General features: G+C 48.5%; 9 protein-coding genes across 9 annotated transcripts; 2 read left to right on the top strand and 7 right to left on the bottom strand.

The window, feature by feature from the left end:
* Window positions 1-551: 551 nt before the first annotated feature.
* N7481_008759 (uncharacterized protein) lies at window positions 552-1,030 on the bottom strand (the record flags this gene model as incomplete). The annotated part of the gene is made up of 2 exons (XM_057267978.1): window positions 552-694; window positions 853-1,030. 2 exons carry the CDS (start codon window positions 1,028-1,030, stop codon window positions 552-554), a joined length of 321 nt encoding a protein of 106 aa, XP_057118655.1.
* A 2,251-nt stretch (window positions 1,031-3,281) lies between these two features.
* On the bottom strand, window positions 3,282-5,310 carry N7481_008758 (uncharacterized protein; the record flags this gene model as incomplete). The annotated part of the gene is made up of 3 exons (XM_057267977.1): window positions 3,282-4,023; window positions 4,083-4,584; window positions 4,647-5,310. The coding sequence occupies 3 exons, from the start codon at window positions 5,308-5,310 to the stop codon at window positions 3,282-3,284; spliced, it is 1,908 nt and encodes a 635-aa protein (XP_057118654.1).
* A 1,590-nt stretch (window positions 5,311-6,900) lies between these two features.
* On the bottom strand, window positions 6,901-8,835 carry N7481_008757 (putative acetamidase; the record flags this gene model as incomplete). The annotated part of the gene is made up of 4 exons (XM_057267976.1): window positions 6,901-7,724; window positions 7,787-8,257; window positions 8,319-8,722; window positions 8,795-8,835. The coding sequence occupies 4 exons, from the start codon at window positions 8,833-8,835 to the stop codon at window positions 6,901-6,903; spliced, it is 1,740 nt and encodes a 579-aa protein (XP_057118653.1).
* A 704-nt stretch (window positions 8,836-9,539) lies between these two features.
* On the bottom strand, window positions 9,540-9,866 carry N7481_008756 (uncharacterized protein; the record flags this gene model as incomplete). Its single annotated transcript, XM_057267975.1, has 2 exons — window positions 9,540-9,696; window positions 9,757-9,866. The coding sequence occupies 2 exons, from the start codon at window positions 9,864-9,866 to the stop codon at window positions 9,540-9,542; spliced, it is 267 nt and encodes an 88-aa protein (XP_057118652.1).
* A 1,098-nt stretch (window positions 9,867-10,964) lies between these two features.
* N7481_008755 (uncharacterized protein) lies at window positions 10,965-11,999 on the bottom strand (the record flags this gene model as incomplete). The annotated part of the gene is made up of 1 exon (XM_057267974.1): window positions 10,965-11,999. One exon carries the CDS (start codon window positions 11,997-11,999, stop codon window positions 10,965-10,967), a length of 1,035 nt encoding a protein of 344 aa, XP_057118651.1.
* Window positions 12,000-12,878: 879 nt separating this feature from the next.
* On the top strand, window positions 12,879-15,190 carry N7481_008754 (Zn(II)2Cys6 transcription factor; the record flags this gene model as incomplete). The annotated part of the gene is made up of 6 exons (XM_057267973.1): window positions 12,879-12,946; window positions 12,993-13,121; window positions 13,176-13,270; window positions 13,325-13,872; window positions 13,919-14,425; window positions 14,483-15,190. The coding sequence occupies 6 exons, from the start codon at window positions 12,879-12,881 to the stop codon at window positions 15,188-15,190; spliced, it is 2,055 nt and encodes a 684-aa protein (XP_057118650.1).
* A 731-nt stretch (window positions 15,191-15,921) lies between these two features.
* N7481_008753 (uncharacterized protein) lies at window positions 15,922-16,319 on the bottom strand (the record flags this gene model as incomplete). The annotated part of the gene is made up of 2 exons (XM_057267972.1): window positions 15,922-15,942; window positions 16,008-16,319. 2 exons carry the CDS (start codon window positions 16,317-16,319, stop codon window positions 15,922-15,924), a joined length of 333 nt encoding a protein of 110 aa, XP_057118649.1.
* A 3,494-nt stretch (window positions 16,320-19,813) lies between these two features.
* Window positions 19,814-21,485, top strand: N7481_008752 (uncharacterized protein; the record flags this gene model as incomplete). Its single annotated transcript, XM_057267971.1, has 3 exons — window positions 19,814-19,912; window positions 20,032-20,788; window positions 20,848-21,485. 3 exons carry the CDS (start codon window positions 19,814-19,816, stop codon window positions 21,483-21,485), a joined length of 1,494 nt encoding a protein of 497 aa, XP_057118648.1.
* A 700-nt stretch (window positions 21,486-22,185) lies between these two features.
* Window positions 22,186-22,782, bottom strand: N7481_008751 (uncharacterized protein; the record flags this gene model as incomplete). Its single annotated transcript, XM_057267970.1, has 1 exon — window positions 22,186-22,782. One exon carries the CDS (start codon window positions 22,780-22,782, stop codon window positions 22,186-22,188), a length of 597 nt encoding a protein of 198 aa, XP_057118647.1.
* Window positions 22,783-24,884: the final 2,102 nt, after the last annotated feature.

Here is a 24,884-nt window from a genome sequence, read left to right as displayed (position 1 = left end):
CTGGGTTGATACCCTGCATGAACATTGGAAATCATTAACCCATTGTATAGTCTCCAAAACCCCAAGCTAACGAGAAAACTGAAGCCAAGCGTCAATACAAAAGAAAGGAGTATGAATGTTTTTAAGATATTTCCCGATCGAGGCAAACCAGTCAATGGATGCAAAAGGATAAAGAAAAAAAAGACAAAGATGAAGAAATTGAAAGTTGAAACTTCCAAGGGTGAATGAGTGGAGAAGAAAATCCCAAGCCCAAATTAAGGATGGCACGAGCATGACTCTGACCTGCCGTGAGTAATATGATAAAGTCGCATGTGTGATTGCAGCTTATCCTTGCGACCAAAGGTTTCCTTACAATCACGAACGGGACATTTAAACTCTTCAGGAGAGACATGAGTGGATTTAATGTGTCGCCAGAGACAAGTTTGTCGGGAAAACGTGCTGGTACACGTGCATCCCTCCCATCGGCACTTATATCTCCCATAGTGGTTGACACTAGGTAATGCATGTCAGAGAGTGATGTAGCATAGTATTCGTAAGTCATGAGGGTATAGTTAATCGTGAACACATACTCGATGCCCGCCGCTTGACGGGATTGTGCCCCTGCCCCATGTGCACATGTATTTTCGTAATTCGTAGTGTCGAGAGGTTCTTCCGGCGAGGAATTGAAGGACGAGATCCTTGCCATTGGAGTGCTCTTGGGAGTATTGGGGTGACAGGCTGCGTTGTGGGCATCTGGTAGAATGTAACCATTTGGACTACCGACTGGCCAGGGGATACAATTGGGATGATGGAAGGAGGAGGGTGGTGTGATTGTTGGATTTGAGCAAGGAGATGCTGAGATAGGAGATATACCGGGGTTCGAATTGCTATGTGGTGCGTGGTGTAACCAGTGCTGTCCGACCGGCATCGCCGGTGTGGGATAACAGGCTGGGTTGGTCCAGGCGACCTCTGAGTACCCTGAATCCCAGTTGTCGTCATTTGACGACAGGGCTGGGCCGTTGGGGCGGGTGTTGTGCGAGGGAGCCGCCATGATGTGGGTAACTGCACAAATTCGTAGAGTATGTTGGATTCTCACAGAGCCGTTCGATAGTGTTAGGGTAAAAATAGATGGAAAAAAGAGCGAAACCCTTTCTGAAAGGCAGACTTTAAATAATCGCCATGACAATCACTAGAAGAAAGGTCCACTTCTTGGGAACAATGTTTAAATCAAGCTGCAAAAACACATCAGATCGATTCCTCTTGCAGAAGAATGCCAGGACTAGGGGCCATTCACTGTGCATGGAGAAAACCAATACGTCCGATCGACAGTCTGGCGAATCGGACGCGTTGGAGTGCGCAGTGCTCAAAGACCTTCCAGGGTAGATACGGTAAAACCGGGGAAGCAGCTCCCGTCAAGCTGGTCAAGGCTGAAGGCTTGTAGATCATCCAAATTCACGGATTTTCTTAGATTAGTTCATGCATGTATAGTGGGGCAAATGTAGCTTGAATGTCTACCAGGATACAATGTCGCGTGTGTAGGTAGCTTTCCATCCCCACGAACGTTCCGGGCCGCGCAACTAAAAGAAGAACTAGTATGTTAGCTGGAACTTTATAACATTCTTTGAGGAGATACAAGCATGGCAAAACACATGGTACCCCATGAAGCTGTTAGCACATTACACATTACCCCCTGTGGAAAGCATTTCTGGAATTGAAATATACGACAGTACCATCCCACATTTAGGCAACGCTGGTTTGAAACAATTCTATGATGCCTATGCATGAATGTTGGACAGCACCGTCTGCGGCAGAGCTGCCTGAGAACTTCGTCACCAGAGCAATCATGCGAGCCATACCATGGTTTAAATCGAGCAGTCGAGCTAGGCTTTGCAGATGACATGGGCTACCAGAGGAACGAGATAGCTTCATCACATACCGCCTGCAGCAAATGAGTCCAGTTTGAGCCGGCATGTCTCTCCTTAGCTGCATGGCCGCTCAAGGGAGAAATCGTTGACCAACCACGAGGTGACCACGAACCCGCTGATCTGCAGGATGCCAAAATCACGGGGTAGCGCCCGAAGCGATGATCCTGGGAACCCGACCGTCCAGAAACTGCAAGAATCTAAGGGTGAAACAAGCTAGGGACAAGATCTGGGCCCAGGCATGGACTCTCGTCGGCCCTAGGGAGATGGCACCCGCGCCCAGACTCGATTAGCCTTACTATTCAGCATCCACTTGAAGACCTCATTCCAGCATTCTTTGCATATCGCCTTGCAGGGTGCAATGGCGCTAATGCCGGATGCGTCTTCCCTGTCTAGAATATCGACTAGTCCGATGCTAGTTAATGGGTTGAGCCTCATTTGTTACCACCATCCCCGAGGCTGGTCACATGAAAATACATTAGTCTATTGACGTCTGAATCATGAAAATCAGCTACCGATCCAGCGATGAGTCAGAGCAAGGGCCCTGGACAAGGTTTCAAAGGACATCATGGTGTGGGGGAGTGCATGTACTTTTGTGATTGCAACACCATTCAGAGGAACAATATTTTGCGCTTATCATTTTGCAGTATCGTGTCCGTTAGTTAGCTGTCTGAATCAGGACTGGGAGAAATTCTCAAGACCAGGGCCCATGAGGTCTTCGAAATGATGATCCCGTATTGGCTTCATGCAGGCAAATGCAACTTGAAGATAAAATGGTAGAACGAGTAGAATCTCTGGTAGTCATCGCGTCAACAGGACAGGTAGCAAAATGCCAACAAGTCGAAAAATCAATCACCAAAAAGCTGGAAGACGTCGGGACCAACTACTAAAAGGCCGAAACAGTAAACAGAACCAACTGATTGTGAAATAAAGACTAAAATCAGCCTCGATCCCGCTAAAACTGACAACAAACACGTCAAATCAAACAAAAGCTCCACCAAAAACTCTAGGGGCACTTGTGGCTTTGGATGGGACTTTTGTTCCGGGTTTCTGGAAGTTTTCATTTAGTTTCATTACTACACTCCGAGGTTGGTTTCAATTATTTGATTTGTTTATGTGAATTCAAGTTCAATAAATCAAAACGAAGATGTTAGTTTTTATTACTGGCATTAATGAGATACGTCAGAGATTGAGATCGCACTCAAGTTTGTGATGAACTTGATGTGTCATGCGACATCAGAGTGTATATTGCGTTATAGGTATTCCAGGACAGATGAAGCACTGGATGGCTTCACACCAACTCCCGGTCTCGGGGTAGCGAGGACATGAGGAAATGGCCTGAAATCTGCCGGTTGGGGGTATATCATTCAATCATCGCGTTCAACTTCGGGCCTCAGACACACTATTCGCAAGGCGAACGGCATCGTAAAAAAGCGCCTCCGCCGATTCATCGCAAGCCATATCATACCATAACATGATATCGAGGACTCGTTTGACACCTAGCCAAGAGGAGATCCCGCTCCTCCGTAAGGTCCGTTCCAAGGCCGAAGTAAAGAATGGTCGCTCTGGCATCTGGGTTGCGGCAATCCCGCCTAACATGAGGATCCATAATAAAGGAATCCGTGTTTGCGGCGATGTCCATAATCCAGAGGCTTCTGGGTCACGGAGGACACCTTGCAGTTGCTGGGCTAGACTGGCTAGCGGCGTGCTTTGAGCTGGGACAGGGAAAATAACGCCGACGGAAAAAATCCAACACGCTAACCGGCAGGCCTCGTAGGTGATAGCATGTGCGGGGTGGACGAACTGGTGAGATATTGTCGACGCGGGTGGCAGAGACAGAATGGTATGTTGCGTTAGGTTGCGTTGGTCTGCTAGTAATGAGGAATCATGGCTTGTTGCGAGATTAGCTCGGACAATGTTGATGTACATGCGGGCGGCTTGGAATGCCTCGGCCATTTGTGGAGTTATTCCAATGCTGCACAGGCGACCGAAGCCACGGTCGATATCGGATTGATCGAAGCCTAGGAGGGGCTGAAGTTCGATTCCATAACGAGACTCATCTACTGGCCAGAACTCGAAACCTGGCTTGGTGCAGAGTACACTCGCGGTGAATATGTCGGAACTTGGGGTGGGTTAGCTTTCGCACTGAATAATAGGGTTGTAATTTTTGGGCCAACGAACAAAGAGATAGTCGCCGCCACCCCGGCCGTTTCTATACTTTGCAGTCCACCGCGCATGATGATGAGTTGCACCAGCCCTTGAATATGGATCATATTAGGAGGCAAGCAGCCGTAGACATTGAGCCACTGCAGGCTTTGAAACGGTGCCTTGAACGGAGTGGGCAGCTGTCGCCTGAAAGTGTCGTCTTTTGCTTGGTGGTGAGCCATACAAATCACACTCAGGATTACAGCGTCACTAACTCGGCGAGAAGGGTCTTTCATCGCAGCATTGATCAACTTGATTGCTTCCAGCTCGCATTGCTGTAAAAGACGCTCTTGCCTAGGACCAAAGCTGGAGCTCGGAGTGACTTGATTGAGCCATTGGACTCGTTGGTGACAGAGCGATCCGTATATAAACGCCGTAAAGAGGGCAGGATCAGATAATGACAGAGAAAACCAAGCTTCGCCAGCCTTTTTCACGTGTCTAGACCTAGGGATGAGCCCGGGCCATAATACCGTTGTCACTGACGGAATTGTTAGTGAATTACTCCATTTCAGTCCGGATCGGGATTCCATCAAAACGAACGGTATGTCTCGCATGGGCTCACGATTTCTGGCGGGAATTGCGTAGGATATGTGCCAAAAGGGTCGAAGAGGCCGGAAATCTGGGGCTCGACGCGGGTCACCTCGTGCCATGGGATGAAGGCTATTGGTTCTGTCGGCGAAACCGCATCATCACTGCTATCGCTGCTGTCGCTGGCGTGGGATGGGGGAAATGGTGATCGCTGCCATTCCCGCAGCGGTCGCTGGTTCAAGCCTCTGGTAGAGATGCCGCGGCGCGGGGCGGGGGCATAGCGGGTCGGCTGCGGTGAGGGACGCGAGACAACAATAAACGAGTACGATGGGCCATCATCGCTCGGCAATAAGGGGCGGGTGGCAGCCTGTGCATTCTGCGAATTATTGGGAGTTGATCCTGTTGACGCGCCTATCGATAAGGCGGGTGAAAATGATGTCGAGGTCGAGGCCGAAGCCGAGGCTGACGCCGACGAGGGAATCGACGACACCGAGTTGGAAGCTGCTTCTGCCGTACGATCTTTATCTCTGGTCTGGTCGGAAATCCATCGTCCCACATGCGCTCGCACCAGGCGATGTGCTTTTATTCTTTCGGTCTCGGATGCAGGTCTGGCATTGACGAAATGGATTCCGTCTGATTTGCGAATGCCACCTCGCTGGTTTTTCTTGGATGCCATTCTCCCTCAAAGCCCAGTCATCACCAGCGGGGGCGAGAAATGCAGTAGTCCAGGATCTGCATCCTGCGAGTCAGAAGTCGCAAATCGCAGGTCGCAGGTCGCAGGTCGCAAGTGGCCGGTCACGAGACAGGTAGGATGTTGTGTGGAGAATAGAGGGGTAAATTGAGATGAGGAGAAGCACAGAAGAAAAAGAGAGAAGTACTGAAGAAAAGGAGGAGAAGAGAAGAGAAGACGTGGGGAGAAAAGTGAAAGTGAAAGTTGGCCTAGTCGTACGTCGACCCCGTGACTTCCTCATCTTCTTCACCTTCAGTATTCTTCCTCAGCTTAACTCAATTTACCTTCTTCTCAACCGCACTCCTCAATTGACATTACTCCACTGAATCTGGACCACCGCCATCCATTGGATTATGTTTCCCTGGTGGATCATCCTCTTTAGCGCCGCATTAGACCACACCCCCATCAACTCTACCGTTCCTTCGCATTGACTCATTGACTTATTATCTTTTGACCAGGCCCAAGCAGAGGAATACCGGTCATCCAGATCTGCATTCTCACACAATAAGTACAGTACAGTGTGCAAAGTACGAGGACCATGCTGATCATTTACCCAAGCAGGGAGTGGAGAGGGGCGGCATACGGGATAAAGTACACAGTACGAATGCCATGGCTATCTTTATTTCAGCTTCCCACGGGATGATCCATTCAATTCAGACCTCATCTCGATTCAATCGATCCCTATCCCTGCGCGAAACAAGCCATGGCTTACGCCTAGCTTGCCCCTGTAAGCAAAGCAGATAAATGACAGCTGGCACCGCAGATCCCACAGGTCCTTGGCTAGGTGAAGTGGAGACGAGATGGTGCGGAGAGGGTCAAGGTCCATCTCCAAGTCCCCGCTATTTTAACCGAGGTTGTCTTCAAGTTTACCCTTGGAACTCGAACTGTCCTAGATATCGTACCCGCGGAGTATACTCCGTACCTGTATATGACTCCCTTCTATCCACCCCTTATTTTCTCACTATCAATAACTCTCGATCCTGGGTACGAGTACATATCATATCTCAGTGTGTACTCGTATGAACAGCCAGGGCCTCGCTTTCTATGTGTCACAGCGCATGTCGGCATCTGCAATGCCGATGGTAATGGTGGGTAGGCAAACTAGCGTTCGAAGCTGTCAACTGTCAACTGTCACCGTCACGGCAACCTCGTATTACAGAGGGGCAACTCCAATCAACAACCAATCAATCTCGGAGTAACCGAATTTAATGAACCACCTAGGACCAAGAGGCAAATCTTAATCCTGATCCTGCGCATCAAGAGAAGTCCGCATCTGTCCTAGTTTGGGTACTAGTCGAACTTGAAATCCTGGCCATCTGGAGGATACGGTTCATTTCAATTTTGCCGACGAGTACAATTTCGTATGGAAGCTCGGATTTGGAAGTCGATAGTTCAAGTTGGAATTCGGAGGTTGTTGTGGTTCTCGGAATATTCCATTCATTATACTACTACCACATGGAACTGTTAAATAACCACTAGCAGCTATTATAAAAAAAAATACAATCTCGTGGTAAATAACATCAATCACTGCAGCACCTAATCAATCTCCAGCAGAGAATACTTCGCACTCCCCCCAGTCGCTGGATCAATATAAACCTCCAAAGCCTTCTCCACCGCAGCCATATACCCCAAAACCTGCTCCTCCTGCCATCTCCTCCCAACAATCTGCACAGCCGTAGGCAAACCCGCCATCTTTCCAGAATCATAATGCTTCCACGCCCCACGGGCAATAGCATTATCCGCACCCAGTCGCTTAAGCACCGTCTTGTAAGGGGTGACAAGAGCGTCACGCACAGCATCCACATGGCCGACCGGTATCACACCGGCGGAGTAATCAAGCAGGTTCCACAAAAACGTGTAGCCGCACGAGGAGACGGCGTCGTGCATGGCTTTGTGCGGTAGTGCGGGTGTCGCGTTGACCGGGCACAGAATAAAGTCATATTGCTGGGCTTCAGCATCCCACCATTGGTGCCAGGTTGCGCGGAATGACTCGCGGGCGGCGGTTAGTGTCCATAATTGGGCGGCGGTTTTCGGGCCAAAGTTGCGGATTAGGGTTGCGAGGGCTTTGTCGCGCTTGATGTAGCGCACGTACAGGTAGTAGAGATAACGTACGGGTCGGGGGAGGTGGGCGACTCGGCGGAGTTGGTTTGCGCCTGGGTCTGATGGCTCGAAGGTGTGTAGGTTGGATTCGAAGTGGTGGCAGCCGTCGGAATTGAGGAGTTGTGATGCCAGGTTTAGGCCGGTGAATGGGTCTGCGTTGGATGGGGTGGTGATTTCTGAGACGGTGTGGCCGGCTTCAGTTAGAGCTGCGACGGTCGTTGCAACGGCGCGTTCGATTGCAGGAGTTGGAGGTACGACACCTGGATAGTGAGTTAGTCTTTGCTGAGGGGTTATTTACTGCAAGAGAATGCTAGAGACATACCATCGTTGCTCATCAGACCAATGCGGAGGGGCTTGCTCTGAGCTTCGGTCTCGAGATCTCCACGCCACGAAATGGGGTGCACAGAATGATCGTACTTCCAAGGCTGCATGTTGATGATCGCGCGGGTGAAGTAGGTGAGGTCATTCAGGGTGCGAGCCATTGGGCTGAAGACACTGGGAATACCTTCTTGGCCCGGCATGCTGGTGCTGACACCAGCCTTGGGCCAGCGACCAGTACTGCAGCGCAGCGAGTAGATCCCACTCCATGCAGCAGGGACACGGACCGATCCAGCAACATCAGAGCCAATGCCGATACGACCACCCAGCGCCAGAAGGGCGCCTTCTCCGCCAGTCGAGCCACCGGGGGAGTAACCTGGGACATGAGGGTTCAAGCAGGTGCCCCAAAGGCCATTGGCTGACTCAAAAGATAGCAAGGTAATCGGCAACGCGGTCTTTGCATAGGGCACAGCTCCTGCGATCTGATCAGTATGGACGATGTGATAGTATCCCGAGTCATTCTTTAAAGCACTTACCGGCATCCTTGAGTAGTCGCGCCATGGGACCATCCTCTTGGGCTGGCTTATTGGCGAATGCCGCGTAGCCGACGCTTGTATCGAAGCCCTTGACCTGGATTGAATCCTTGAGAGAGACGGGAATTCCCGCTAGGGGTCCCTTTAAGTTGATATCGGACTTGAGCCATGACTCTGCCTCGGGAAGAAGTAGCTCTGTGATGCAGTTGGTGCGCTTCTGTGCTCTCACCGCAACTTTGCCATATGTGCGCAGGACGTTCAGCGGAGAGGTGGTGTCGGCTTGGACATCGCGTACCAAGTCCTCGATTGGTTGGTCGATGATATCCTGGTCGGTCTCGGTGATGTGAAGGTGGTAAGGGTATGGTAACGAGGTAAACCGGGCAGCGCGTTCCGCTTGTTTTTGATTGCTGGTGTGAAGTTAGAGCTGTTGGGATGTTTCGAGAGAAGTTGGGGGAGCTGTAGGCCGAAGAAATACATACCGTATACGGCGGTAGGTGAAATAGTCGAATGGGGGCAGCATGATGGATGTTGTGGTGGGATACAACGGAGGTCACCCTTGGGCTAGGAAGGGGGAAAAGCAGAGTTAAAAAGAAGAAGAAGTTGAAAGAGGTGAAAGAGGTGAAGCAGCAAATGTGCGGGGAAGGCGTGTGGGGAGTTGCGATAAGCCCCTTCCATCCGATGGGATCGCCGAGGCTGGCCGCAGCGGGGTTTAGTCCGCTGATAGCCAGAGCTATAGTGGTATGCAGGTGGATATTAGAACTAGTTGGAAACTGGAAGTGAATTGAACCGATTTAATTTGATATAGTCTTCCAGATTACTATAAGCATTAGATTGGAACTTCCAAGGTTGAAGTGAGCAAGCATGCGTCCAGCTTCCTAATCGGGACTGAGTATATAGAACTTGAAGGTAATATGGATGGTACTTGGACCCACCACCTGGGCAATACTAGTAGTTATTTATCATTACAGATAAATATGGATCCAATTGAGTCATTGTATCTTCTATTATGTATTTTCATTCAGTATTATCATGGTGCTATATAAACTACCAATATTTCCTAGTCCATCTCGATGCCGCTGGAGTTGCGGCGGGTATATCTCCAATTCCTTCCAAGGTCAACGCCAACAATCGCTAGAAATGCAAAACTTGAAAGTGAAACATCGCCAAAGAAATCATGCTTCTATAGTGTTCGTGTTTTCTTTTTTCGATCTCGCTCCGAGTCGTTCATGGCTCCGGTGACTGCAGCCAGTTGTGTTTGGCTAGCCACCACACAACCACACCGCCAGTCACCGCCAAAATAATGCAGAAGAAGATGATGAATCCGCAGATAAGCGACCGCTTGCGTTTTTGACGTTCTCGCTCGAGCCAGGAGTCGGGTTGTCTGTGTAACTTGTTAGTCAACGGGCATTCGAATGGGTATCATTCGGAGAATGAGTCTTACTTCTTGATAGCTTGTTCGAGATCTAGTTGGCTTTGTGTTTTTGCTTGGTCATCTCTGTGGACAGCTGTGGAGAATCGCTTCCAGAAGTATGGGTCGCGCACGAGTGCCATTTTAGATGTAGACCGACGATAGATGGAGTTGTTGCAGAAGTACTTTGGTTGTTGTTGTGCTGCGAGGCGGCTGTTGACACCCCTTGCTGGAACTTGAGGCCGTTCGGAGCGTGCTTTTTCTTGTGAGAGGCTTGGGATAACTCCTTGTATTTCTGAGGATCGTGCGCAGGAAGTGTTTCTAGATAATTTCGGACGGATTGACAAGTGGTATGGTGAGGGTATGTGCGACCGTAGAAATGGTGTGTGAGCAGGGAGGGCCGAAGATTAGATAGAGGGACAGAGGGGATCCAGCACACTTAACTGATGGAAAGAAGGGCTGTGCGATCAGATGCAGGCCGAGGAATCCAGCGCCCGCCATGCTGCCTCTCTCTTGGGGCTGGGCGGACAAGGCAGCTCATATCTGGCCCGTCTGGCCCGGCTCGGATATGTGAGTATTCCCCCAGAAACACTGGGATAAGAGGTAATTCTAGCCTATTGAAGGTGGATAGTTGTCATGGTTTCCATATGGTCCAATAGAACCAGCCTATTCTGTTGAGGAATACCGCTGGTTGACACGGTATGCCGATCGGGAATGAAGGGGCTCATTGCCTGCTGATGGCAGAAGTTGTCGGTGGGACCGAGCCAATAAAATGTCATGGACTGAATCTTTGGAATGCACATCGTGTTGATCGACTATCGGCATGCGGCACATCTGGTGGCTGAATGTCGTGCAGTACCGTTGAGCGGATCTCTTTCGATATGCAGAGCACGTATTGGTCGAGATCCTGAGAACCGATCTGGAATTTCTTCTGCCGTATACATTATCAAAACATGACCAATGATTCTTTGAATCTTATTGTCTTCAGACCCGTGGCAGAACCTTAATTTACGGGGTTCATTGATTGTTGGCATCAAGGGGTACAATTCGAACCAATGACGCGTGGAATCAACAACGAACAACACAGTTTCTTCTCCTTCCCGGTGTTTCTCGATGAACCATAAATACTAGTATTGTAGACCCACCCCGCATTTAGGGGCTGCTGATAAAACAAATAAACAATCGGGTATCTAGTCAACTCAAAGAAATTGGGCTCATCTGCTGACGACTGGTTCCTCCCATCACGACACATAAATCTGCACAGGAACAGTCAAAGATGCAGAGGCACTACCTCGCCACTTGCTGTGATCCTGATATGAGAGTATTGTCTTGAGGGCATACGCCCTGGAAATAAAACATGAGTGAAAAGTAGGCGGATACGCCAGAGTATCTGGCAGTGCGATCGAAATGTCAACAGACGCCGTATAAAATAACGCCAAATCGCTTCCCTCGGCCTTCGCCTGTTTTCTCCAATTGATGAAACAATCTTCCAAGTGTAGCGAGATTGTTTCAGACCAATATGTCTGCCTGGAACCCCAAGCCGATGGTCCTGAATGGTCAGGGAAGCTAAACCATGGCTCCATGCCGAAGAATGTCATTGCTTTGAGTTTGATTTCGCTTGATACCATGTGAGGTGGGAGCTCTTTCTCACGTGCTGGGTCGAATCGAAGGTTGATTCGTACTGTCGTTGATGCTTCAATACTATTTTGGGGTTGCGGTCCGCGGCATAACTCTATTCCCAGCGGTTGGAAAGTTGACAGCACCAAAGTTCCGACTTCCGAACGCAGTATCCCCTTTTTGAGGCACTTTTCCTTTCTTATTTTGTAGTATCTGCTTTCCGGGGCGAGCAGGAGCGGGGCCATCTCCGATCGTCGAGGCAAGATATAAATCGGGTAGGTTGTTTCTTTGAGGATTTTCGGCCATTCTGCGTTCGACATCTTCTCAACGACTGAAAATTTGATGCTATATGTAATCTCTGCTTCGGATGGCGACATGTCGTGGGTATTCTCAAAGTATTGCGATATTTTGCCTAGGCTCGGGAGAAGTTGCAGGTGTTCTTCGTGAACTTGGCAATTCGCGCAGGTATGGTGGCACATTTGCGCCGGGATATGAGAAGGCACGACAAAACTGAATGGGATGCGATGTATTTCTTTCGGCTCGAGGATTGTTTCTGGCACAGATTCTTCTACCGGGAAGTCGACACGCAGAAATGTCTTTCGTAGGGTATTATGCGAGACGGGAAGATGGTTGTCCAGGTTATCTGTTTCTGTTGTCATGTTTCCTATTTTCGAGTTAGCTGTTTCTATTTGTAAATGGGCGTTAGTGCTCTCAAAATACCTTGGAAAGTAATATTGATGTTTTCCAGTCGTGTTGCATGACGTGGTGCAAAGAGAACTTCGCCTAGAATTACATCGTCTGTTTTGAAAAACGGCGACCCCGACTCGGAAGAGTTTAAGTTGCGGACGAATATTTCCACTGAAGGTCTTTTCATGATCGGTGATGGTTTTCAAGATGTTAGAAAGGGTTACTTCCATCTGGGCAGCTGCTGGTATATATTTGCCGACGCTCGGCGACGGACCAGGCGAATCGGGCAGTAGAGCCAGTCGCCGGTCCAAACACACCAGTCCAATTCGACGAACACCGAGATCCATTAATGAGGGTTGTTCCTGGAAGGGGTTCAAGTTGTTCCTGGAAGGCTTTATTTCTGGAATTTCCGATCCAAGGTTCAAGTTGAAGGTTGAGATTCTTCCCATCTTCAACTTTGAGTAGTTTGCCATTGGCTCGAAACTGCGGATATCGAATTGTACGAGAGAATCGTGTTCATCTGGACGAAAAAGCAACGACGTAATAAGCGATCGCATTTCATGACTATTCGCTGGTGACCGAGATAGAGCACTTCGGGATACAACAAATCAACCTTCTTATAGTAGATTAAACTAAGCCTCGGGTTTAATTATATAGTAAGAACTCTATTAATTATACTCGGTATTTGATATTATGGTGGAGTTGTGTCAATCCGGAACCACCGGAATCGCCACTCGGCGAAGTTTAATCTTACCGACCGCCGAAGCACACACCGAGCAGAATTTCACCGAACGCATACCACTACACACCTACATACGCATATCGGTCTAATACTATTGAGTTCGGCATAAATGCGTACTTCCTCGTCAAAACCGCCGACTCATTCGGTCGTGAAAGGAAAGAAGAAAAAGTCCATCGCGTAAGTCCTGCCTCCGCCGTGGTCACACCCGCGCTGACTAGCCCAGTTGCCAAAGATGTCACACGCACAAGATCAAATGTTCTGGCGAACAACCGTGCACCAAGTGTCGCAATTCTGGACGCGCTGCCGAATGCACCTATGTTAATCGGGATCGTCAGATCAAGGTCCACGAGAGGTGGGTGTGATTTGATCCTGCTCCACCCACTAGATTCATACTAAGATTTTGCAGTTATCTCGATCAACTGGCCGCTGAGAATGAGCGGCTGCGTGAGCAACTCTCACAATCACCGGCAACTCTGAGCCAGTCTCCACACTATAATGAAGGTGAACTGCCCCCACCGCGCTCGCTTCGCCAAACACCTGGCTAATTTCCAGCAGATGGCCATGTTTCGGATGGTGATGCAGTCGTACAGAACCCCATGATTGGCGAACGAGGATGGTTTCAGCCTTATGACCATTCTGCTCCACCAATTCATATCGGGGAAGCAGCGTGCACTGCCTTTGCAACTCGCTTGCGTCAAGTCCTCACCCAGACGAGGGCGTCGCATATGCCGAGGATACAGTATACTCCCGAAGCAACGCTGTACAAACTCCGAGATTCTACATTGGAATGGCCGGGCTTGCCACAGGCGCGCCTATTAATCCAAATTGTCGTCAATCAGGTTAGCCGTGTATATCACCTGTTTCTCAGAAAATCGACGATTCAAGAGTTGGAAGACGTCTATCGCAAAGGAAGCTTTGATGATCCGATATTAAAGACAAAGTTCTTCGCTCTTTTTGCCATGGGTGAAGTCTATTCCGCACGTTCAAATACTAAACTAGAATGCGGAGTTCCCGGTGCTCCATACTATGTGAATGCGATGACTCTGATTCCCATACTCCCCGAGAGGCCGAGTATGACCGTCATCGAGTCTTTACTCATTTTAGTAAGCGTATCTTTATCGTTCTTGAACACCACGGCTAACCCTTCAGTCCTTATACTCCTACTTTCTGAACCGACGCCATTCCGCATTCCTCCTCGTCGGTAATGCAATGCGTCTTGGGTTGACTTTGGGATTGAATCACGATATCCCTGAATGCAACTGCCCAGATCCTGTCGAGCGCCAACACCGAATTCGTCTGTGGTGGGCAATATATGTTTTCGATAGAATGTATGGATCAAAAACAGGTTGGCCCATCCAAATCGCCGACGATGACATCCACGTCGAAATGCCATCAAAATTAGCCTGCGATCTGCACGAGGAGCAATTCTCCGATACTGAATTTCTCCTCGCCAGTATTCAACTGGCTCGTATAACAGGCCAGACCATCGAGAAAGTCTATAGTCGAAAGAAGCAGCCGGACTCGTTTTTGCAACGAGAGCAAAAGCTACTTATCTCCTTGAAGGAATGGTCGCAAAACCTTCCTCCGCATCTTCGACTCAATAGGAACAGCCACGCCCCAAACAATGTGGTATCTTTGCACCTTCAGTTTAACCAGGTAGGACTCATATTATTCGTTCAATAAGAAGGGTATCTGAGGTTCTGACCTACACAGTGCATCATGTTGGCAACTCGACCTATTTTGCTTTTCACACTCATTCAATCCAGAAAAGACCCAGAAGAAGACTCAAACCAGTCCGCCAAGCTGAAAGAACAAACCCTGAAGACTCTGGGCGACGCATGTCTTCATGCTGCAAGACATACACACTCGCTTATTGTCGAGGAGTGGGCAAATGGCTCCCTTCCAATCTACGGCTACTTCTACGCACACTATCTCTTCTCTTGCGCACTGATTATGGTAATATCGAGTCAAATCAACTCCGATAATCACAGCGATTTCACCTTATTCGAAACTGCTTATGAAATTCTGCGCATGATGCGCGACCACGGAAACCTTGCTGCAACGGAGTTCTACGACAATTTAGAAAGTGTGCGAGAGTGTCTAGACGAGGTACATGGATCCACCGCCCGGCACGCATCGTCGAGCTCTCGTCTTCCAAGGCATGGAAATTCTGATCCTCTATCATTTTCACCTGACGCCACGCATGGACCCAGTGAAGTATCTTTGGGCGGAAATTCGGCTTTGCCTGATTCTATGGCACCGGGGAGTCTGACAGACGAAATGATATTTTTGGATCAAAGTATGGAGGACTTTTTGGCTCAACCCGATGTTGATTTTGGGCCATTGGATCCCTCGGGAGTACCTATCAATGTGGCGGATGCGGTGTACTCGTGGCCAAATTTCTCACTTTGGACGGCGTAGCATTGCGCGTGCGCCAGTTCTCAGATAAATACAATAGCCAGTTAATCTCGAGGTGAGAAAATTCAGAAGATTTCCTCAGGTCTACTTTAATGATTACTGCTAGATGGTCCGGATGGTGGGTTCGCCTGCTGTGTTCTGTGGACCAACGAGATTGCAATAAGCGTGCCTGTAAATCCATGGAGGGGAAACTACATGGGATAGTATATCTTCTGAATATAAAGAGGAAATGGCCCTTGGATAGTCATAGTATTTCCGGGCATCGGCCCGGGGATCACAACCTACTAGTACACTCTTTCATTGTCTAAGCCCCAATGCCAAGACACACTTGGCCGCGCTAGATCAACTTCTGCAATAATCAATTCCTGGATCTTGCCAAATACAGATGCTTACAAGATCATGTTAATACCGTGTGGCTTCCGACGGCTTCAAGTTTGGGCATACAGGTGTAATTGTTGGAAGCTTCCGTGGAAATATAAACAATCAAACGTGATGTGCAATTCAACGTGGCCTCCCATCCTATTACTCCCACCCTCCCTCAGGTTTCCATAGTGGTAGTAGCAAATTGAGCATCATTTGGATTGTGCTCATTGGCTTAATATATTAATGAGTTATTCGAAGGACACTGCCATTGATTTTCAACAAATTGACGTACATTCCGTGTGGGCTCTGGTGTGTAGGGAGATGTCCGTAAGAAAATATTGAGCTGGTAGCCCCTCGCATTACAGTACGCTTTAATCCTCTTCGTTCAGTTGCTAGGGTTGGTTACCTATTTTCACGTCAAGTCGAATAATCATATAAGGATTTCACGAAGACTCACATGTAATATACGGCGAGAATAGTCATTGTATTCATCAAGACTACCATTGCTGTGGTAGCATTGTGTCATGTAGGCACCATTAACCCGGGGATCAGCGAAGGGCAATACATTCGAATTGTCGCCATCCTTCATTGTGGTGTCATCAGAGTTGTAATCGGAGTCAATTCGGCGTTTGTGTCTTTTTGATCGCCACCAGAAAAACGCAGCGCCCAGAAGAGCAGCAAGCGCACACACTCCAACCACGACACCTACAATAGTAGCAGTCGCGCTATGACTTTTCGAGGGCGGTTCCGGAGCTTTCCCGAGCGACATGTCACTCGAAGCTGTCACTTTTGATTGCGAGTCGTCAGTACTTGACGATGTGGGATTCTGGGACTCGGAGTAGGTCGGGACGTCTTTTTTCAGGCCTGTTGTATAGACTGAATAAAAGCCATCTCCACCGCCTATGAAAAGTGAGCAGCGGAATCAGATGAACATGGTAAAGTTGATCATACACATATCAGGAAGAAATCCATTGCATGCGCGATCGCACTTTTCTTGAGCAACTTTAGTCTGGTTTGGAGGTAGTTCGTTGCCACACAAGCAGTCAGAACCTCCAGTTAGGGCAAAAGAGGCTGCTTGGGTTTTGACACATTGTTGTAAACACCATCCAAAGCTTTGATATATGTATGTTGTTTGGTTCTCAAGGCCAGAGCTTCTTGAGTAGCAGCCAATGTAGGTAGATGAAGACATATCCTGTGGCAAGCTCAGTTTTGCAGGAAACCTTGCAAAGACAGCCTGAGATCTAGCAATGGCCAACTAAATGGCTACTCAATTTTCGCTATTGAAAAATGGATATTGGGCAGTTATGAAAGTTTCTGAAGTTCGACTTGGGCAGGATGGTACCGAGTGGAGTACTTTACGTTCGACAGATCGTCGATAGATAGTCTTTTGACAAGGTCGCATGACTTCGTGTTCGAGTTACTAGAAATGCATAAAGCGACCACGTCTGGTCCTCAAGCCACGGGGCTGTAACTAGTAGGCTTAGAAAAATGAAATCCTGACTTCCGTAAACCTTGGACGCATCGGGTTAGTAAAAGGTTTATCTCAGAGATTATCCTAACTATCATTTAGATCAGCCAATATTCGATTTCGATAGGTCTACCTTCGGCAGATCGATTTTAGGAAATAGAAAGTCCACCCCGGGTCCTACCGTCACCATGATACAGGGTGGCAAATTCCCGCCAACCCGCTGCCAAGCCCATGAGCCAAGAGATATTAGTATTAAGAGACATAAGGAGATGATGCACACCTATATTCTTGTATCCAGTATAGGTATTAATTGATTTCCAGGAGCTAGACCTCTACGCTTTTACTTTCTCTCATGTTAGTATTGCTCGAATGGGCCTATCAGTTCTAATAAAGGCATAGCTATAAGCATTATCAGATGACATCAAGATAATTGATCTTTTCATACTAGCAGAGATAGCCTTTTTTTCCCCCTAAGCTTGAAATACTTGAAATTAAGTAATACAATGTTTCGGTTAAAGTAATGATAGATCACTCTCTATTGGTGGCATAAATCTAATTCTCACAGCAAGCCAGGGAAATTACATATAGCCGGGTCTTTGTGGCAGAAGGTCCACGGTTCAAGATCTCAGACAAAAAGGTTTCCAATTTGGATTCGTTGGTTTTCACACCCGAAAAGCGGAAGCAGTAGAGGGCGAGAGCGAGAGCGAGAGCGAGCGCGTGAGATCATGAGACTGGGCACCGAACAAGAGATGCTTGGTAGAGAGAATACGGGGACGCTTTTCCCGCTCGTATCTCAGGAGTGTCTTCCGCTGGCGACCTGACAAGGCTTGGCATACGTCTGCGACCGCAGGAGTCAAACTGATGAGCTCGCCATACGGATTTATAAACCTAAGGCATCAGGAAACCAGCCGTAGCTCATTATTGTTCTGTATGCAATGCAAATATTACGACTCGTACTTAGATATCGGAAATCCGCACCCATAGCGTAATAATTTGATTTTGGGTAGGGTGTCGACAGGTACTAGTCATCGTTGACAGAAGCCAATAAAAGTCTGTAACGTGATGTTTAAGACAAAGTAGCGTCTGTTCCATGTCGAAGCCAGAATTCATCTTAGAAAGAGGCAGGAAAACTAGTAGTTCCGATGACCATATCCTTGAAATATGCCAAGGTTAATAACTGTGGGCTTAGGGGACTGACGCTTAGGCTAGCCATCAATGCACCGTCAAATCGATTTATCTATACATAACAACCATAAAAACTCAAACACGTATTGTCTTATTGGGTTAATGCTTCTGTATTTTATGTGGCTAGTGTCACTGAGCTCGCCACTTAAGGTACAAATACCTTTGTCTCGAGAATTAATTTTCGATCCAATCGTTGACGATTAGATGTGGTGAGACCAGGATAAGTCGATGATCATTCCAGAAAGCTCGAAAGCTCCACCCGACATCTAATATAGAGGATAACTCAGAAATTATATTTGAGAAGGTTTCATGATTTATCTTTATATTTCTCTTCATTTCCTTGTTTGATTATAGCATCATCTCTTCAGAAGGACTTCTTCACATCGAAACGGGTTTTTTGGCATTATGGATTGAGAAACAATGAAATAGTGTAGGTGGCAACACCAAGTCTCGGAAATACTATACGCCAGTTCCGTATAGATCTATCATAATCTCTGGTGGGCCCGGGAGGCTTATTAGTCTTACTTTGCTGGGCAATGGGAAAGAATCTCAGTCACAGTGCTATGCAACCAAACAAAGACAGGGAGGTACCTATTTTATTGCCCAGGTGTCCGAACTGGGCGCCTTGGCTTTATCAATCGCATATCATACTACGACTGGTAACTACCGACGGGCAGTTCTTTGTCAGAAGGCATGGATACCTAATTTAATATGTCATGTTTTTGTACAGTTCATGCTGAGTAAGATGGTTCTTCTCCTATTGTAAATAATTTTATTTTGTAGAGTCAGGTTCGAAACTACATTCCACAAAGTTTCCTTTAGATTAGATGAATGGAAGTTCCAGAATTTGTACAGGTGTTCAGCCAGTGGAGATGTCCCTGGATGGATAAGCCGGGATGCATGCGCGAAAGTTCCGATCTTGCTGCCTGACTGTTGCTGCCAACCATGCGGGATTAATGTATACTAATGCAAAGGTTTCAATTAGAATGTCTTATTTCATGCAGCAGGTGTGTTATTTGCGCGGTCCGACTCTGACGTGCTTTATTGGGCATCTACTTCAGCCCGACTGTGCCTGATATGTATAGTACCTATCCGAGTCTGCGCATGTGCAACATCGAACTGATGCAGTATAAGTGAAACAGAATTATTCTATGCATTTCTATCTATACTAGTTAGCACCTACTACTAATACCTAATACCAATACTAGGTAGTATACTTGAGTGGCCTGATATCCCGTGACTTGGCACATGGCAGGCACGGCTGACTTTCTCGCCAGCTGAGCACTTCACTTCATCTTCTCACGTTTCCTGTCACCCTGAGAACCTCATCTTGATCACAGTCTCGCACTATCCAGGTGCCAACGCTATTCGCACTGCGTGCCTATTGTGACTCACGCTAGGAGTCATCCAATTCGCATTTGATTATCGTGACGCCCCCTCGAGCCTCCCCAATCCCCCGCAGTGGGTCCATGTGCGTGCCTGACCGCTCCTCGCTGCCTGGGGATGATCGCACTGCCTTGTGTCTTTATTCTGCTTCTGCGCCCGGCGATGCCCTGGAATCTTCAAGTTCCTCTGCATGTCCTTCTAACTGCGCCAGTCCCCAGCCTGCCATGTCTTCCGCGGCGAATTCCTGGGGGACCCTAATCAATCCTGACAAGAGCCCTGCGCCGCTGTTGGAGCAGTTATGTTTGGGGATCGCCCAACTGATGGTACGCCCACTCCTTGAAACCCGGCCCCATGTTCGAGAACATTGGAAGCTCTCCGGGGCCCACGGTTCACCCGTTCGATTTGCATGCGCCCCATACTAATGCCCTTTCCTTCACCACAGCCTTCCTTTGACTCCAGCGGTACCATCGATCTCACTCCCGAACGACTCGCCTCTTTCTATCGCAAAGTTGGCGGCAACTACGACTCACTATTTCTCGAGACCAAGTCACAGGCCCTTTCGTTTATATACCAATCCGTCGGATGTTTCCACAGCCTCCAGCCCTCCAATAACCCGTACGAGTCACCCTCAGTACCCTCGCTCCTACCACTCGGTTTTGTACGATGGCAGACAATACAGCTTTTAATGGACCCGGATGAGCATGCACGCTTTCTGCAGAACGCAGTCAACCAGTGGAATATTGTCGATGCGAAAGGTGACACCTTCCCGAAGGACATCCCGCGAGATGCATTCCCATCTGAACCCGACCCTGAAATGCTCCAGTGGCATGAAGGGGTGTGTCGCAAACTCGAATACGACTTCGTGAAGAGACAGGCCTACCGCGCATCTCCTCCCAACTTCGGTGCATACCACTATCATTTCAGCGGCAAGGAATCTTTGCCCGATGAGGAAGACTATTTCACACACCCACCCCGTCGTGCGGCATCGCATCGCCATGGTGGACAAAACGACTCAGATCGACCGAGCCGGCGACGCCATCACCACCACCGACGCTTGAGCGGGAGCACCCTCCATCCAGCTCACGAAGGTCGGATCGCACCAACGGTGGAAGATCAGGGATGTCAACTCCGCGCGTCCGATCGCCCTCCCCACGGACAACTCGTCCGCCGCGCTCAAGGGGTCGAGATCGCGAAAGTTGGTATGGCCATCCACTCAGCCCAGGGATGGCCGACGGTCCAGTCTTCCCAGATATAATAGACCACGACACCCCACCGCACATGGAAGAGCCCGAACCTCCTAAACCCGAACACCGTTCTCACAATCACAACCTGTCGCCTCCTTCCAATGCCCGAGCACGTCGACACTCTCACGACGCGTACATGCGCAAACCAGCACGAGAACTCTCACCCTCAGCACCACGACGAAGCTACGAGTCCCGCCCGCAACGGTCGACCATATCGCATTCCGAAGCAGCAGCAAGAAGTCGCCGCCGAGAAGAACGTTCTCACTCTCGAACGCCCGCAACGCCCGATGTGAAATTCCGCGAATTTTCCTTCGACGGTCCCGTGCCCGCTCCAGCACCAGATCCACCGCAATATGCGCAACCCCCACCACCTCCGCCCCGCGCTGTACCCCGTCACCGTTTCAACCTCGAACCTGACGATGGGCGCCGGGGCAGTTACAGCGGCGGTGGAGGCGCCAGCGCGGGAGGGAGTCGGCCTGGCAGTGGAGGCAGTGGATCTGAACGACCCCGTTCCTTTAGTAGTGCGGGTTATTACACCCGATCATCACGCTGGACAAGTCCTTCCCGAAGTTCTGCAGCGAAACGCTTCATACCGACGAGCGTTGCCGAGGACGGAGCTTATCTCCCTCCGCGGAGACCTATATACGACTGATGAATAACGTTACTTATGATTCTGACTGAGCAATTTCTGAATTTCTGGCGCGGCGCTGATACTGGCATTTTGATTTTGTTTTATCATGGGATCATGATCATCTTCTCTCATACTTCACCATCCTCTACTATCTATCATCCATGGATGGTAGAATAGTCTCCCACTCATCGATATACATACAGGTCTGGGGTCTTGGGTGGTATCTGCTCTTCAGCTTCTCTTCTCTTCCGAGTCTCTGGTATCTAGTTTCCTTCTATTACTTTTGGTACTCGAATGATATACATAAACTCAAAATTTTAATGCCAAATGAACAAGTAGTCAAACTTCTTAGTCAAGCTCAAGTTTTCCCAGGTCGAGACGAACGTAAATTATTACTGAACACCTGGGCATCTTCCAAGGTTACAGGGGAATGTTTCTAGTTATAGTACCGCTCCAACTTCAAGTTGAACATGAGCCGTCGACCATGATGGATTGTAATATTGCCCCAGCTTTGGCAGGCTCCTCTAGGGGTGTGTATTAGCCTTAGGCTTAAGGCACCAAAGGTCTACCACGAAAAAATGGCTATTAATACTAAGGCGAGAAGTTATCTCCAGGTTGCTATATCTTGTTCTCAGAATAATGAGAGATACAGGTGTAGATTGATCTCAAATATAGCGGCCCGGGAAGTGGTAGCGGCACCACAATTAGCAACATTGACCCCCTAGCCCTTATCCATGCGCTCAGTGAGGAACGATATTAGTTTCTCTTCAGCAGCACACTCATTGACCTTTATGTCTTCAAGGAAATAATATTGGATCAGCAAATCCATCCGGTCGGCCTCAGATCTGTCCATCACCAACTTTTTCATTCTCTCCGTCATGGGCATGGTTAGACCATGCCCCAGGCAAAATATAATCAGGTCTTCAAAGGCATTGCTCATTAGGAAATCACGAGAGGGTAATCTTACTTCCTCCACAACCGTTGAAGCCTGTTCAGGACCTTCCTTCGAGACATATACGACGTCTGTTGTATGCTTGATAAGGTTAGCGGCAGCGGATCTTCGAATCTCTTGGACATTGCCATGGTGGGGTGAGTCAATAGAAAGACCGACGCGTCTCCCATCAAACCTCCAGATTGCTTTCCAAAGCCGATGCAAGCCAATTTCCGGGAGATGTTCTCTGAGGATCCAATCCAAACTGCGAAGACTGCCTGCAATGGTAGCCACCAGGACAATTTCTGATGGCGGTACCGTTGAACCGAACTCTCGAATGAGCCACTGCAAGGCTGGAGGATGGTAACAAGTGGCAGTTGCAAGCATTTATTCGCACAAGAAGAAGTGTGCTTCTGGTCCAGTGGCTTGGAAAAAATACTGTAGTACTTTGAACTCGCCTGCAACCGCTCTGAATAATGGTTCTGCGAATGGAACATCTGGGCCAAAGACATCGATGACATGCCTTACCGCATCCAAGGATGGGTTGTTAACAACCATCTTCGAAAAGGTTTCCTGTGAGATCGGCACATTACTGCCTTGGTTATGTGAGAGAATCAGTCGTGACGTTTCTTTGTTTCCGCCGCTCGAATGATGGCCTGTTCTGTGATTCTCACGTCGGGCCATGCGTCAAGTAAGATATCCAGAACCTCGTCATTTGAAGCAAAGAGCTCCACTCCTTTGTCCCGGTCGCCAACTTCAATAATATTCCTGGCCAGGCCGGTCATTGTTGTCGTTTGAAGGGTTTTCAGTGTGCTCAGCGGGGCACGCCCCCTCGTGACGGTCCCCTTTACCACGACGGAGCTTTGTTCGCAGCTTGTTCAGCATGCTCAGATGGCGGAGTGAGCTCGGCACGATATTTGCTGGCTTTCTAGATAGAGATACAGAGGCCGGGACTTTACTCCGTACATATCATTGATAAGCTTTGAAAATGTCAGAGTGTTTTTGGCCCCTCCAGATCAAATTGACGGGACGGGATGAACATCTCATCATGCATGAGACTATGCCCTTATCAGCATGGTGCCATAAATGCCAGAAACACAGATTTTCTCGGAAATTGTACCTGGGCAGCATATTTATTCATTGTTTCATTTTCTCAAGCGCCCACTACTATTAGATGGTTATTCAAGTAATAGAGCCACATACTGGTTTACATATGTAAAAGAAACAAGGCTATGTATCCGCGGTCCTAGGCGGTACATACTTGTACTGTAATTTACGATTCTGGTCTGGGTAATATCTTAATAGTACCCACTGGCACCGACCGTGGCCTGGGCACCTGGGCACACCATTGAGAGTATACTGAAGTCATCTGGACGAGTATTGACGGCTAGTATCACCATTCGAGTACCCTAAACTTAAACTTAGTATAGTGAGAGTTCTGACCTATATAGAAGTCTATCAATGCTACTACTAGTACTGTTACTTCAAGTTGTTTTATAGCCTAGAAGACCTGGTTAGAAATAGGACTAATCCTCGATGGAAACCTGAAGGGGTATGCTATGATTTGCGAAGTGCCTGTTTCTAGGGATTTTGTGATGACTTCGGTCTGCAGGGGAGTACTGAAGCCTCAGGGCCAAGGAGTCTTTTAGTACCTATTAGTATTGTTACAAAATAATCTTCATCATATCACGAAGCTTGTTGTAAGCCATGGAGTTTGGTCTAGCTGGCCCCTTGCCTCGTCATTTGACCATCTAACTTTGGAACTTGAAGGTTCCAATGTTGGAATGCATGGATTCCTCAAGCCACGGGGAGCTCTGCCAGGTGGAGAATTCCAACCTGAAACTCATGCAATGGGATTGAATACCAGATTCTACACCATACGATATTTAAATGTTTTCCATCATCGTAAACGCATTCCGGCATTGAATTCGTCTAGACGGCAAATCCCTCCACATCATGACCCCGGGACGAGGTCCCTCAATTGCAATACAGTCCATGGATATCTGATTTTCGGGTAAACATAAATCAATCACCCCAAGAATAGATCAGCTACGGGGTATCTATTCAGGGCGATGGGGATCGGCCACGCGGAAGTCCGTGCTGCAAAGCTCAGCTCCTAACCTCCCTATAATACAGCCCCTTATATCGGAGTCTGCCGATGAAGCCAAGCCTTATGTACCCCTATAGCATACTCGCATACCAAAAATTCTGTACAGAAGTGAGTTAGGCAAATAAGGATCGGCCATGGCTTGCAGATCAAGCGAATAACGTGTCTCGAAGGATGCGCTAGGAGCGCCGACTGACAGAACCGGTAGGTATGTGCAGGATCATAGCCGGGGAGGACAGGACCGTTGGCGAGCCGCCTAAGCGAGATGATTTTAGGGTTCTAGATTCTGCCTACGGAGTAGCTCGAAAGCCGAGACCGCGCTAGAAGCTAGGCTTCGAGAACAGACCCCCTGGACGCTGGTTGGTGGGTGCTGGGTGCTGGA

This window comes from Penicillium waksmanii, assembly GCF_028829765.1.
Source record: "Penicillium waksmanii strain IBT 27052 chromosome Unknown utg000008l:1.0-5622682.0:1.0-5626561.0, whole genome shotgun sequence".
NCBI lineage: Eukaryota > Fungi > Ascomycota > Eurotiomycetes > Eurotiales > Aspergillaceae > Penicillium > Penicillium waksmanii.
Note: the sequence above shows the minus strand (reverse complement) of the source record. Positions and strands in the feature narration are given on the sequence as shown.